General features: G+C 29.4%; 2 protein-coding genes across 2 annotated transcripts; one reads left to right on the top strand and one right to left on the bottom strand.

The window, feature by feature from the left end:
- Positions 1 to 1,314: 1,314 nt before the first annotated feature.
- On the bottom strand, positions 1,315 to 6,375 carry LOC140667032 (uncharacterized). The gene is made up of 3 exons (XM_072894658.1): positions 6,286 to 6,375; positions 3,141 to 3,439; positions 1,315 to 2,142 (listed from the first exon to the last, which is right to left on the bottom strand). Exons 2-3 carry the CDS (start codon positions 3,400 to 3,402, stop codon positions 1,466 to 1,468), a joined length of 939 nt encoding a protein of 312 aa, XP_072750759.1. The 5' UTR covers positions 3,403 to 3,439; positions 6,286 to 6,375; the 3' UTR covers positions 1,315 to 1,465.
- A 2,198-nt stretch (positions 6,376 to 8,573) lies between these two features.
- LOC140667033 (uncharacterized) lies at positions 8,574 to 11,421 on the top strand. The gene is made up of 4 exons (XM_072894659.1): positions 8,574 to 8,654; positions 9,291 to 9,464; positions 9,780 to 9,983; positions 10,682 to 11,421. The coding sequence occupies exons 1-4, from the start codon at positions 8,598 to 8,600 to the stop codon at positions 10,988 to 10,990; spliced, it is 744 nt and encodes a 247-aa protein (XP_072750760.1). The 5' UTR covers positions 8,574 to 8,597; the 3' UTR covers positions 10,991 to 11,421.
- Positions 11,422 to 15,492: the final 4,071 nt, after the last annotated feature.

Raw genomic sequence — 15,492 nt, forward strand, 5'->3', positions numbered from 1 at the left:
ATATTCAAGATTCACATTTGAAACATATAATTAACTATATAATTAATTATAAAATATACTTTTAGCTCTTTGAATATTAAAGAGAAATTGATTCTTTATATGAATACTGTTAATACATCTAATTGTTAAACATGAATGAATTGTAATAAAGTGATTGTACCTAAATAAATTATCTTATTTTAGTTGAATAATATAGTTTGGAAAATGTTTCTTTGCATCTTCATACTTTATAATACATTACACGCTATTTAAATATTAGACACACGCACACGCACACGCACACGCACACGCACACGCACACGCACACGCACACGCCCACGCACACGCACACGCACACGCACACGCCCACGCCCACGCCCACGCCCACGCCCATGCCCACGCCCACGCCCACGCCCACGCCCACGCCCACGCCCACGCACACGCACACGCCCGCAAGCACATGGTACATTAAAAAAAAATAGTCTTTCAATTACAGCAAAAATATTCTGGGTGCGAAAAATTAATCGAGGTAGATAAATGATTAGTAAATACTGTAATACCGCATATCTACGTTTTGTACTTAATTAATTTAAATGACAGAGACGGAATTTATATCTGTACTATTAGTGTAATTTAGATAGAAAATTTTTCTGTTGTGTCTTACTTGTTAAGGACAATTATATTTGTGATTAATATTTGGCAATGGGATTGAAATTTTCTAGAGGTATTGTTAGAATATTTGCTACTATAAATTCTGTATGTGACAAACAATATTTTAGCAGATACAAAAAATAGCGATAAATTTTAATTGTGACATCTAGAAATCTATTTATACTAGCAAAATTATTTTTTGAATATAGGTAGTTAATGCACATATGCATAAGAATGGCCGCTATTAATAGAGCATAGATATTCACGTATATTTTTATACACATACATAGTATATATATACGCATCTACGCATATTTGATGAGATTGCATTCGAAAATGTACTCGTGTTTTAAAATAGAGCGTTTAATAACGGTTAATTGATCGATATTTCAAATAGTTGATACAATATTTTAACATCGACATCTACATATTAAATCATTTCATCATATAATTTACTTGATCAAAGCGTATTAATCTTCAGTAATAAGTTTAGTTAGTATTAAATAATGATCTACAGTCAGGCTTCTTTGATTAAATCAAAAATTTTCTTTAAGAAAAAATTAACATAAAATGTATGTATACATATATACATAAATGTACCAGAAGCAGATTCGTGAGCGCGTAACAACTGATAAGAAGAATAAATTTAGGCATTCGTCGAGAAAGGAAGAAAATAACATACAGTTTAGGATGGCAACAACATTTTATTATGCAGTTTAGCATGTAAACATACGATAGTAATGCACATGATCACTGACAATGAGTCTTACTGATTGAAAAAAGAAGCAAAAGAGAAGACACCATACTAGGCGCAAGATGGCATTATAAAAGCCTATTAAATGTGATGAGCCTTATAGTGAAATGTATCTATGGACAAGGTGTCCGCTAGACCGAGAGGCTCGTCAGCGATGGCGGCGTGCAAAGAGACGGGATGATTGGCATTGGCAACTGCATTGGCAGCCGCAGCCGCAGCCGCGGTGTTGGCCGCGTGCGCGGCCGCGGCCGCAGCATTGCTCTGCGCGGCTTGGGCGGCATTAGCGGCCTTTTGCGCTGCCGCTTGCGTTGTTTCAAAATCTAAGCGCGCCGCCGCGAGTTGTTCGGCTATCGTTTCAGCGCGCGCCTTAGCTTGACCCACCATAGTGGTTTGCGCGGCCAGCTCAGCCGCAGCTTCGGCCGCCGCTTGTGCGGCATGTTCGGCGGTCGCTTGCGCTGCGTTCAACGCTGTGGTTATTACTTGCACTTGATGCATCGCTTGTTGCGCCGCATTCCTCGCGGCTGTGGCCGCGCGTTGGGCCTGTTGCAGTTGTTGTTTCTCACCATCCACCGCGACTTGCGCGTCCCTCGACTGCTGTTCCAACCCCATCACGATAATCTGTTTGCCAGCCAAGGCTGCAGCGGCCGTTGCCGCGGATTGTGCTGCCGCTTGTGCCAGCGTGTTCTTGGCTACGTATGCCGCTTGTCCAGCTGCTGACGGTTGTTGGTTCAATTGCGTGTGAGCCTGATCAGCGGCTCCTGTAATCAAAGCACAAGCACATGCACATATGGTACATACTTGTGTGGTACATATATGTAGGTACAGCGTGTATCCACCGATGAAGCACGAAATGTACACGTGTTTGTTATCATTCTATACAATATATATATATATATATATATATATATATATATATATATATATATATTTACACGTATTACAATTGCTTAATACTCACGGTGTCATTATTGCGGGATAAAAAAAATGACAATTAGTAAACGATAAAATAAGAGACCAGTCGCGTTTTCTTATTAGTGCGCAAATTTAATTTAATGTAATTTAATTTAATGTAAAATATTCACAAGTTATAAATTATACATTAATAACGTTTTGGACGTTTTTTTAGTTTATCTTCAGCAAAAATTATAAATTGAAATTAGACAAAAAGGTCATATCTTAATCATGCTCTGAATAAATTGCAAAAACTGTCTGGCTAGGGTCACACGTGTTCATGGCACTCTACTATGATCGTTCTTTTTATGTTCTTTCCGTGTTGTTCCGCGCGGATTTTGATGAGTCGTTCTCATCTATCCATCTATCCTCAACTATTCATCATATATCTTATTTCAATTTTTATGTTTAATTTTAAAAAATGAATTTCTTTTCGTGAAAAGAATACTTTTTGTCAAATTTCTGTGAGATGCTTACCAACAGCATTTAACTTTTTGCAGTTTATTCAAAACTTGGTTAAGATATGATATTCTTCCTAATCTCAATATAATTCTTGATGCTAAAGATAAACCAAAAAAAAAAAAAAAAAAAAAAAAAAAGAAAAATTGGTCCGAAGCATCCGTTATTATAATGTATAATTTGTAAATATTTCGTATTGTAACTAAATTTGCACACTAATAATCATATTTGAGCTCTTATTTAGACTTTTGCCGCTTAGTACGTGCGATTATGTTAAGTCTATTACTTGTATTATTTATTATTTTATTAAAAGTAAGAGTGATTGGTCAGTTTAAATATGTCTAACCTTTAGCTATACTGGCTAAAGGGCCACCCACGCTATAACCAGGACGAATAAGACTCGAGCGATGACTACTCGCAGCGACTGTTACAACGGGCGCCGTTTCGACATAATGAGAATTTGAGTCGATCAAGCTTAATGCGGGTGCACCGTGATCCACATATTCAAACTCATAATTGTCGAGTACTTGTTGATCGTGAATCTGTTTTTTAGCTTTGCTGCAATATGTGAGAGTCACACAAACGAGGAATACCAACAAGATCTTCATATTGAAACGTTGAATTTTTGTGGTGATTAATGAATATCTGTAAAAAATTAATAAAAAGTTGAGACAAAGTTAAAATTAATTAATTAATTAATTTTGAAGAAAAATGTAAAACATGACATATAATTATTTAATTATTTAATTTAAAAAATTTTTTGCATTAACTTAAAGCATTACTTTAATATATATGTATATATGTATATAAGTAAATAAATTCTGTAAAATGTATAAAGTATGTAAAAGAATTCACATAGCAAACAATTATTCTCTTATTTCAGTATATAAATCTTTGTATTGCTATGAAAAACTATGAAAAAAAATAAGACTAGTATTCGAGTTTATAGTTTATTTTTCAAGCGCAATACAGCAAATATGCAGGATGATATTCAGAATTTCTTTTCGTAATCTACGATCTCTACCATCTCTTTTGATACTGTTTTCATCAAATCATTAACGATGTAGCGATGATGACGTCGTCGATTGATTACGATAATTAAGATTCAGTCACATCTTAGATAAAAAAATAATACAGGTCATCATCTAAGCGACAAGCTAATATGACCTGCCAATGTGAAACTGATTTGTGGATCCAATTTTAAAATTAATCGAGCAATTAATTTGTATTATATTACATTAATGCAATTTTTTTTTTACTACATCGCACTGCGCCTTGAAAATGCTATTGAAAAATGCTGGAAATCTCCAAAGTGCGGCGACGCGCTTTCAGTTTTCATTATTTATTTTCATCCGGTTTTCTAATTGCTTTTTCTTTGCCTAGTATGTCTCTATCACGAAAATTTCTTTTGAGTTCCGTTAACGATGCACATGACTGCATGATGTGCCTGATTGGTTGGCTATAAATCAATTCAGGCGTGTAAAAAGAAAAACTATTGTTGCGGCGAAGATACGGTGTTATATTGCGTAATAATTAATTGCGCTGCAATGTTGCTGAATCGATTGAACGGCCGGAGAAAGCGACGCACTAAAAAAACTACGAGAAAATTGCAAAAGAGTGATCGATACCGTACCGATTGATACGTACAGAGGATAATCCAAGTCAAAATCATATGAGATGACCATTTTCAAAACTGCGTATTTTGAAATTTTGTATTATTTATTACATATTAGAATATTATTTATAATATTATTTCCACATTATGCACACCATTAATCTCTTTACATTATTATGATAAATAAAATTAAAAAAAAAAAAAAAATAATGCGGATCGACAAAAACTAGATTAACTTGTATGTATACACATGTTCATGACGTTCAGCACGTACTACCTTTCTAAGTTCGCGTTAGGTTATTATACATCGCGATTAACTTACTTACGAGAACTAAAAATCCGGTTTCTTTTCGCTCTGAAAAGCACTTGTGTGTACGTTATTCATTATTATGATTTATTTTATACGAGATTCGAGCTGTAAGCGATACAATACGATACGAATTACAATGCAAGGAGATACGAAACAGACAGAGTGTGTCTTTTTCTACGTGCAGAAATTTCCACTCCTTGAATAAAAACAACGTTCCATCTAGATATATGTATAATACATACATATGTATATACCTATTCTATGTCTATGAATATATTAGAGTAAGTATATTGTCTATGTCAGAGTCTATGTAAGAAGAATTCCCTCTCTCTCTCTTTCGCTCTGGGTGTGTGGGTGGGTGTGTATGTGTGTACGTGGGTTTTTTACGTTTCAATATTCGGTCTAAAAGTGCGTTCGGAGAGATACCATCTATCACTATTTAATGCCGCAAGCTGTTCATGAAACTAAATGATAGTGTTACTAAATGCAGTCATTAATATCTTTAATTACGTCATCGCACTGCGCGATATCAACGTTATTCTTCCGAGTCCGAGATAAATGTATTGGTCGCATTAATATTTGCGAGTTCCGTGAACCGTGAACGTTGTCAGTAGCAACAAATAGACGTTACATATATGGTGGTTGACAGTTGTATTCATATACTTTTGTTTACTTTGCTCCAACTTTATTTAAATATATTTAATATTATTAATATTATTATTTATATTATCTATTTACATTATTTAATATTTAATACTTAATATTTTTTACGATAATATTTCTTTCTCCATTTTATTATTTGGTTTGATTTAAAGTCGATTATGCTATGTTATTACTGTTCATAAAGTACAATTATATATTGCTATTTTTTGAGAGAAACCTATATACAGGTCTAGAATAAAACACTATAATTGTAATTAGTTTTTGTTTCTTACTTAACATCAAAATAACATATATATGTATTATATATTTAGATCTAATCAAATATTCTAAAATTAAGACTTTACTGTACATGTTTATACAATTTATCAAATTAAAAGTTTTAACTTTAAAAGTGTCAAAAAAGATAGAAGTAATCTCTAAAAAAAGATCTTACAAAAAATATAAAAAAGATATATAAATATTAGGATAAAACTATACATATATATTTTAAAATTATAACTATACAATCGTTTTAAATATTTATAAATCGTATTCAGTTTTTCACTAAATATCTGAAATAAACTGTAAAGTTTCCAATTTTCAGAGCATCAAATTTTATAGATTAAAATATTTTCATTGTAAAGCTATTTTCTTATTTACAAAAATACTTATTTACATTAAAAACGATGATATTATTGTTATATTGTTTTTTTTTAACTAGTCATAATTTATTTTTCGTCATTGACTTGTATCAATTTTAAAAATTATCCGTTATAAATATTTCTATTAAATACTAAATATTTCTATTTCAAACAGCAAGATTTCCATGATTCTGGAGAATTATATTTGTTTCGTTTTTTACCTCTGAATGAATCGAGAAGGCAAGTACAATCCAAACTAGTGATAAAGAATTTCTATACTTACTTGACACATACATACACACATACACACACACACACACGGAAAGACAAAGTCGATCGCTTAGAAAATAAGAGCTGTTCTTGTGCGAAGAAAGCTGAGAACTGATACCAAGTACTCGTTCATCAGATCTCTTATAGTCTTGTCTAGTTCAGATAATCTATGGAAGGGATTGTACGACTTTTAAAATAACGTTATGCTAAAATTATTTTCTACTTATTATGTTTGATTCTCTCTCTCTCTCTCTCTCTCTCTCGCTCTTAGTTCTTTCCATTGATTTAAAAATAATAAATCTTTAATTTTGGAATTTAATTTTAAATCATTTTTTTAATATTATTTTATGCTAATTATATGTATATTATGATAAATATTATTATCAATAATAAAATTAATAAAGCTTTAGATTTAAATAATATAATTTAAATTGCCAAAGCTAACGGGATAATAAGAGCTAAAAATAAATTTTCAAATATAAATCAAATAAATTTATTTAAACGTTTCGGTCCTGTTTCAGATCATCTTCAGTAATTGTCGTGCAAAGAATCATAAAATAAAAAATAATATGTACATATGAATAGTAAGTAAGAGATATAATAAAGAAAAAAAAACAAATATATATATATATATATATATATATATATATATATATATATATATATATATATATTAATTTCATAAAAACGAAAAGATTTCATACGTTCGGATATGCGTAATTCAGGTTGCTAATGATTATCTCGTGTGTTAAGAAAAACTTTTATCTATAATCATACTTGACGCTTGTAATAATCTGTTTTACATGATGCACTAAAATTTTACAAAACTAACATAAATTTGAAACAATTGTGGTATATAAATTACATACATATATGACAAATAGAGATGCAAATGCACGTAAATAAAAGCTACAAGTAATATAATATTGTAAGAAGATAGGAAAAGCATCTGAAATAATATCAGAGAATACTCATGTCAACATATCGCATATGTATTAGCATACCGTATATGCATCTGCATCTGCATAAGAAATTAGTTGGAATTATTTTGTATAAGGTTAGTTGAAGTAGAGCGGAACGCTTCAATTGCATGCATCACGATTTTATGATTTTGCAAATTCTTTAATAATAAAATTAAAAATAATAAAATTATGTAAAAAAGCAAAATAGTTGCGCGAGAAAAATGTTCCATTAATCAATCGAAATATTGAGTGAATTTATTAATTATATTTATTCCTGTAGTATACAATCTAACTTTCTATATCTTTTTTAATTTAGATTATGTAAATTTTTTTAAAACCAAAGGTATTATTTATTTTTACATCTACAAAAAGCCAGAGCTGACAAAAGTCGCGACTACTATCTATCGTAAACTTTATTTCGAAAAAAATTATCTACATTCAAACTCTATACAGTTATTTATAATTGCTAGACATTGTAATATGCCTAAAATTATAGATACATACATAAGTGACTACGCTTGTTTCATTAGGCATTGAGTTCTACCTGCGCGACTTCTTGTGGAATTAAGGAAATGTCAATTATATAAAACTGTAAAAAGAGTCGTGAAATGTTTTATCTATTGTATTATCTGTTTATATAAGATTATTAAGTAAATTTTATTTACGTTTTCGCATATTCAGAAATAACAAAAAAATATATAATTGCGTTTGACAGAAAATGTTAAGAGAAGAGAGTATTACATGATCAAATTTTCACTTTTTTATACAAATAAGAAAACCGAGCCATATAATACTTATTGTATAACTTTACTTATTGTTAGCTTTACTTTTTATTAAATGTCTTGAAGAATGCATTAATCGTTTTTGTTGTCAAATATGGGAGTAGTTCGGTTGGTGCTAACTGCTAACCATAGACGTGGAAATGTATGTATGTTGTATGCACATACACCCTCTACGCGTATATCGAATAAATGCTGTGTCAAAATTAAAAAAAGAAAGAAAAGTTAAGTTAAAAAGATATAAAAACAAATTAGTTAAGTTGAAAAGAGAACACGCTACCAAAACATTGCTTTCTTTTTTTTTTTTTAATTTTGCCGCACGAATTTTGCTGATAGAATATAAGATATGCGTAATTTATATTTCCTACGTCTATGGTGAAAACTTATTACAGTTTGTCATAACTTTTTTGCACAGAAAGAAATAACGTGCTCGTTTAAATTTATTTTTCAGAATGAATATTTTTCATGTTTTTTATATCAGTGAGTGCTTATATATGGTTAATTAGATATTTAAATCAAAATTTTACATGTAGAAATAATTTATATTTCTATTATAACCAATATGCTCTGTTTTTTCTTCAGTTATGCTGATACTTGTAGAATCCGATTGTGGACGGATTCACAAAGTCTCGACTAACGAGGTAAGTTTTAATCTATTTTTATTAACTAGAAAATTTTAATAACATTAGATTTGAACAGTTTTGATTTCTCTGTATAATACCGAAATATTAATAACCTATCATATGTCTCACTATGTCTCCAATATTAATTGATTATGAATTTACAACTATCAATATTTTTATTTTTCGATTAAAAATCAACAGATATTTTCATCATCACAAGATGTGCAAAAATTAAATTTATAAATATTTATGTAACTTTTATCTCTAGCTTTTTAAACACGAATATAACGAACGTATTTACAGTCATTTGTGGCAGTTTTTGACTATGAGTTCAGCGCATTTATGTTTATTTGCAATTCATAACACACATGTAGAGTGTAAATCTTGTTTAACTTAACAACATTCATAAATCTTAATTATCACATTAAACAAACTTTATAAGAAGAATATTTTTTCCTATTATTTTATCCTATGCGCGCGCGTTGTCATGTTTTAATTATGTAATAATTAAAACATGACAACTAAAAAATATTAAAAAATGTACATAATTATATATATATATATATATATATATATATATATATATATATACCTATATATATACCTATATATATATATGTATTTATGTATTATTATAAATGTATGAAAAAACAGTTACAGAATCGAGCAGACATGCGTCATACCGAAAGTGAAAACTGTCGTAGTGCTTTACCTAGTGTGCAAAAAAAGATGGTTGAAAAAGCAAGCAATATCGCGCAGAAAGCGGCGCAAGAAGCAAAAGCCGCGTCTGAAGCACAGAATATCGCTGGTTCACAAGCAGCGCGTCAAGTACAGTCTTAATTACATTACATTATATATATATATATATATATATATATATATATATCACATTTCTCTCTTTGTACACACACACAACAACAAAAGGAAAGAAAAAATTCTTTTTTTTTTTTCCTATTATTTTCTAACATTTATTTAACTATCTGAAATCTAGGTTTGTGCACATATTATTGTTGATAAAGTGTGTCGCATCAAACTGTCGTGGCAGTAGTGACATGAGAGCGATTTGTTAATTGCATTTGCATACATATATTTGCGTGTTAAAATAGGTATTTTGTTCAGCAAATATGTTATATTGTATAATAGGTAAAGGCTCAATTGGCGGAGAAGGCGGTTCAAGCTGCGAAAGCCGCCAATGCGGCCTTATCAGGTAAGGAAGCGATGGTTGAACAGCTACTAGAAGAAGTGAAAGAAGCACAATCGGTGGTTCAGGAAGAAACGTCTTCCTTGCGACAAGCGCAAGATAATGTTAATGCTGCGATCCAGGCAGCACGGCAGTCACAAGATCAGGTATATTAAAAAAAACCGAAGTGAAATTACAAGTTAAATGTGAGTGATAATAGCAAGACAAATGTTTGAATATGTAAAAAAAATCTAAAAAAATATTTCACCTTTTATTCTGAATTATTTAAATCACAATTTAACAAAACTTGATTTATGATTCACGGCACGTACTTGAATCCTTTTCATATTCATATTTTGTTATTGACTCTGTGACTATCTCTTTCATAACTTTTTTCTTATTTTTCTTATACTCTTTCTTATTTTTTTTTTTTTTTTTTTTCAATCTCTTTATATACCTGTTTAAGAAGAATGAAGAGAAACTGAAGATTGCTTTTATTACTTTATCAAAATATGAAAGAAAATGATAGCTCTTTCCCATTATTATAGTTCATATATATGTATATGTATTGTATATACATATTATATATAGAACTATTTATCAACAAAAAGTTTTAAAAAAGTTAGTCTTGAGTTTATTAAATATTGTTAAAAATGAAAATTGCTGTTTCACTCTCTCTCTCTCTCTCTCTCTCTCTCTCTCTCTCTCTCTCTCTCTCTCTCTCTCTCTCTCTCTCTCTAAACAACCTATTTTGTTAGAATTTTGAAATTTCGTTATTTTTATAACATGGTAATCATGTTAAAATGTTTATAGCTTTAATGTTAGGCAGTTTAAAAATGCTACATATTATATTTTGAAATTACAGTTGAAGACATTGACGAACGCAGTGCGTACAGCCAAATTGAACGCGGCAAATGCGCAGGCAGCCGCGAGCGGAGCGCAGAGATCGTTACGAGAAAAAGAGGAGTTACTGGAGGCGGCCAAGAGACGAGTGGACGAACTGTCGAATCAATTACGAAGTGCCCGACAGGATCTGATAAACACGAATCGTGCAGTGGCAAAAGCTAACGCTGCTGCGCATGAGGCGAAAGTGAACGCGAGAAACAAGAGGAGATTGGCGAATCTTAGGAGATTGCGGGCGATACACTCAACTGCGACGCGAACTACTTCTTGAGATGAGACATGCGGGAAAATTCATTAAATAATTAAACTATGACAGGAAAATATATATATGCATAATTAATTAATAAACAACATTGTGCGCTTTAACAGTTTTGGACGATTTTGTTTTACAAATATATAGATTTCCTTACTCCTATATATGCATTTATTCTTGTCTTTTGTAATAACAATTGGATTAAATGCAGATTAAACAGTTATCAATTTTAGAAGATTGCGCATCTACATTACTCTTTTTTATGAATCTAATCTTTGATAATTATGTGAGTATATACAATACAAGTGAAGAGGATACTATATTGACAAAACGAGCTAATTGTTGACATTTGTGCAGACTTCTATATACATATATATCTATTATATGTAGATCTAGACTGCTAACAACGATGTGATACATAGATGAAGCCAAGACAGCCATTTACAATTTGATTGAATGTGACTATATCTATATATATATATATATTGGTAAGTGTAAGATTTTCTTAATGTGTGTGTGTGTGTGTGTGTGTGTGTGTGTAAGAATTCTTACACTTATTAATGTATACCGGCTTCACCCTTCACCTGTCACTATATATAGCCGTGAGATATAGCCGTGTTAGCAGTCTAGTATAATATAATATATAGAAGTCTGTAGAAGGTGTAGACTCTTATAGTGAAAGGATATTATATTGTATGTTAAAAAATAAAAGTTACGTTTATATGTATATGCATATCCTACATTGAATGTCGTTGTTATATCGTAATTTTATAACTAGTCCTTATATCTTATATCGTAATTTAATAGTTGATAGCATTAACAGTGCAATAAAAATACCTACTAGATCTTATCTTTGATTGATTATTTTAACGCAATTAGAAAATAGTTTTACATTTATTCGTGATATACATATACATATACATATATTACATACATACATATATAATTACATACATATATTTATAAAATAATTACTAAAATTAACTTAAAAAAAATCAAAACAAAAGTTTAAAGAAATTATTCAAAAAGATTACATATTACCTAGAATTAGTTTTATGAAAAATGGCTGTAAGTTTAGCGAAAATAAGCAAGACACTTTGCTTTCCAAAAATATAAGCTAATGGTTATGTAGTGTATTAACAATATATGTAATATCGCTTTATACGCTTTTATTACCTTCTTTAATTTAAATTAAAAAATATACATTAATATGAAGATGATGATATAAATGTTAAACTGACCAGAGTTAAAATATTATACAATCGTATAATAGTTATAAAAAATGTTAATACGTTATAACGATTCTATATATATTGTAATTATATAATATTGTACTTATGTATGTACACGATAATTGACATTACATTGAAATCGTGGCATATAGTTTACAAACTATAAAGCGTGTGTCACGCTTCAGTTATTGCCTTTCTAAAACGTGTCACGAATACGTATCTCGTCTACATCTCAATATAATATATACACAAATAAATACGCAAAATTGGATAAAATTGTGTATTTATTTGTTCAATTTTTTTTGTATCTTTTGTTAACTATACGTTAACCAATCAATTAAGCACAGATGTTATTTTCCTACGAGAGATTTCGAAAAAAAATGTGTTTCCCAGCATCTCCAAATCGCCAATTATCGTTTTCGATAATTTCTGCGATGAAAACTTCAATCCTTGATATTTTTGCAACGATACGAGATATCTCAAATTTATTTACGGAAGTGCACAAATTATAAAAATCAATTTATAAGCAGTAATAAATTCGACATTTAAAAAACATCTTTTATTTTATAGTATATATAAAATTATTAAATTAAGACACACACACACACACACACACACACACACGCACGCACGCACGCATGCACATATATACAAGATGTCTTGTAATTGATGAAAAACTTGTTAATGACAGATTCTTGAAGATTATTTGGAGAAGATTTTTTTTCAGCAAAAATATCGAGGCATCAATAATTTACGAGTTATAAGATTGGGAAAAAGGCGTTTTTCGCAAATTTTTAAATTCGCAAGTGGTTATAAATACTTTGGAAATTTTTAATTGGAAATTACTGGAATAATTCAGAAAATTATATTTTGATTTAATTTAATTTTATTGTACAGTCTTAACTGCAAAGTTTGCTCGCTAGGAATAAAATATTATACAGTTTTTATATATTTATTATTGCAATATTATTTGCGAGCTAGTCCAGCATTATGTAATATGCTGTAGATTTTTTCTCTTGAAATTTTGTCTGTTTCTCGGTCGATTACCTGTAATAACACGTAAATACTATAGAAAGATACGAGAATCTAATTTGCCGTTTCCATGTCATTTAAAAATTAAGCAGAATTAGATAGAAAGCAGCATAAAAAGACTAATTTTGTTTCTTTATTTAATTATATAAAATATTATATAAAGTAAAAAATTCAATAAATAAATATAGTACACAGTAAGTTATAGTTTTAGAGAACAATATGTGTAATATATGTAAAGTTTTTATTATATTATATTATTTTATCGTTATATGTTTATTTATTCATCATAATAATAATATAAAAAATATTAATGCACAAAAATTCTCTTGCACGTACGCACGCACGTACGCACGCAAACACGGTACGCACGGTATACACAGCGAATATTAAAACAGTCATATTATCAATATCTACAAAACTGACAAAGTTTATATCAACATTAAGAATTTAACGTTTAAAGTAATTGTACCTCAAAAAAGTTTTTAGTCTAATAAAATAAATAGTAAATAATTAATAATTAATAATAAATACTTGTTAAGGTTCACCTAACAGGATAAAATTACCCGAAATTGTTGTACCTGCATTTCTTTATCGATAAACCAAGATTCCTTGGAGAGACCAGCAGCAGTGTTTGGATTTTTATAGAAATCATTTCGTAATTGATTAGGCAAATTGTCTTCCATTGCAGAATTAAGTAAGACAGCTGGATGGGTTAGCACTGTGTCTTGTATTGCACTTTCACGCGTTACAAAAAAGATTGGCATAGCCATAAAAGTTGACATTAGACAGAACAGGATAATAACATTCATGTAGATAGTTGATATTATTTTCGGCATTTTTCTGAAAAAAATTAAAACGTTCTTGCTCATAGCAAAGAGATACAATCTGATTGTGAGTAATAATGATTATTATTGAGAGATCGGAATATCCATGTTAAAATACGACCCCGATCTCTTTATCACACATTGACAATGTAAGCTTTCCATTATAGTATTAAACAAATAAAATTTAAGCTTTAATAAAATGTACTGCTATGTGTAATATTATTATTATGTCATAACAAAAAAAATATATAATTTTTTTTATTCCTGCTTTTAATTTCCAGCGTTATTCTATATATATGTATGTACATACATACATATATTTTCAATTTACTCTAAACACTGTTCTCATGCAAAAAAATTGCAATGTTTTTTTTTTTTTTTTTTTCAGTTTCAAAATCCACTGATTTTCACACATTTTTAAAGCAGTACAATTTTAATGTTTTAAAATGCTACATTACAAATATCACTCATACAAGTAAAATTTGATTTAATATGAGTGATTGAATTATAACATTATATAACATTATTTGTAACATGTATGTATTTATTATACATCTTATTAATGTACTGCGTGCACTATAATTACGACAATTATCAGATTTTTATAAAATTTAGTGTTAAATATAATTCACCTTTTGGACGCTACAGAAATCTACAATATTTGGCAACAATATTTACTTAACCGCATTTATACTTCATGCGTGTCTAACTGAATTCAAAATCCGCGGCAGCAAAGCTTATATACCTACATGGTTGCTATTACCCGACCGGTCTTCTTGGAGCACGAGTTAAAATTAAATCCAACGTCCCTTGATCATTCACTAGCACAGAGATTCGTGACGATTCTTTTTTTCGTGTTTACCTTCAAACAAGATCATTAATCTTTTGTTGAACTGAGTCAAGGGTGACGTTTTTTTCAATTGCTGCTTCAATCATATATATGTATGTATACGCATGATGTTATCTATATATATATATATATATATATATATATATATATATATATATATGTGTAAACATGTATAAAGGATTTAAATAGATATAAATATATTTACAAGTTTAAGTAAAATTTTGTTAAATTAAAGTATAGAATATTTTATAAACGCCATTTTTGACTATCATATTCTTATAACATTTTACGTAGAATGTTGTGAGAAATCGATTTATATAAAATAATTAGAATAATTTTATTTAAAAAAACTTAACTTAACTTAACAATAATATAGTTATCCTTTATATAACCTTGACTCCTAAAATTAAACTAATATTTCTATCTTTTCTCCCCTTGATTTCCAGATATTCGACTTGTTAATAAAAATGACCCTGTACACAAATATATATATATATATATATATATATATATATATATATATATGTATATTTATATTTTTATATATTTATATATTTATATAATTATTATAATTAAAAAGAA

This window comes from Anoplolepis gracilipes, chromosome 6 (assembly GCF_047496725.1).
Source record: "Anoplolepis gracilipes chromosome 6, ASM4749672v1, whole genome shotgun sequence".
NCBI classification, from domain to species: Eukaryota; Metazoa; Arthropoda; class Insecta; order Hymenoptera; family Formicidae; genus Anoplolepis; species Anoplolepis gracilipes.

Bases quoted from the DNA above. Each gene is read 5' to 3' on its own strand.
- LOC140667033 (XM_072894659.1), top strand. From the start codon at position 8,598: ATGCTGATACTTGTAGAATCCGATTGTGGACGGATTCACAAAGTCTCG. The intron at 8,655-9,290 runs GTAAGTTTTAAT...ATGAAAAAACAG, and splicing joins ACAAAGTCTCGACTAACGAG to TTACAGAATCGAGCAGACAT. The intron at 9,984-10,681 runs GTATATTAAAAA...TTGAAATTACAG, and splicing joins CACGGCAGTCACAAGATCAG to TTGAAGACATTGACGAACGC.
- LOC140667032 (XM_072894658.1), bottom strand. From the start codon at position 3,402: ATGAAGATCTTGTTGGTATTCCTCGTTTGTGTGACTCTCACATATTGC. The intron at 2,143-3,140 runs GTTAGACATATT...CTTTGATTACAG, and splicing joins TTTAGCCAGTATAGCTAAAG to GAGCCGCTGATCAGGCTCAC.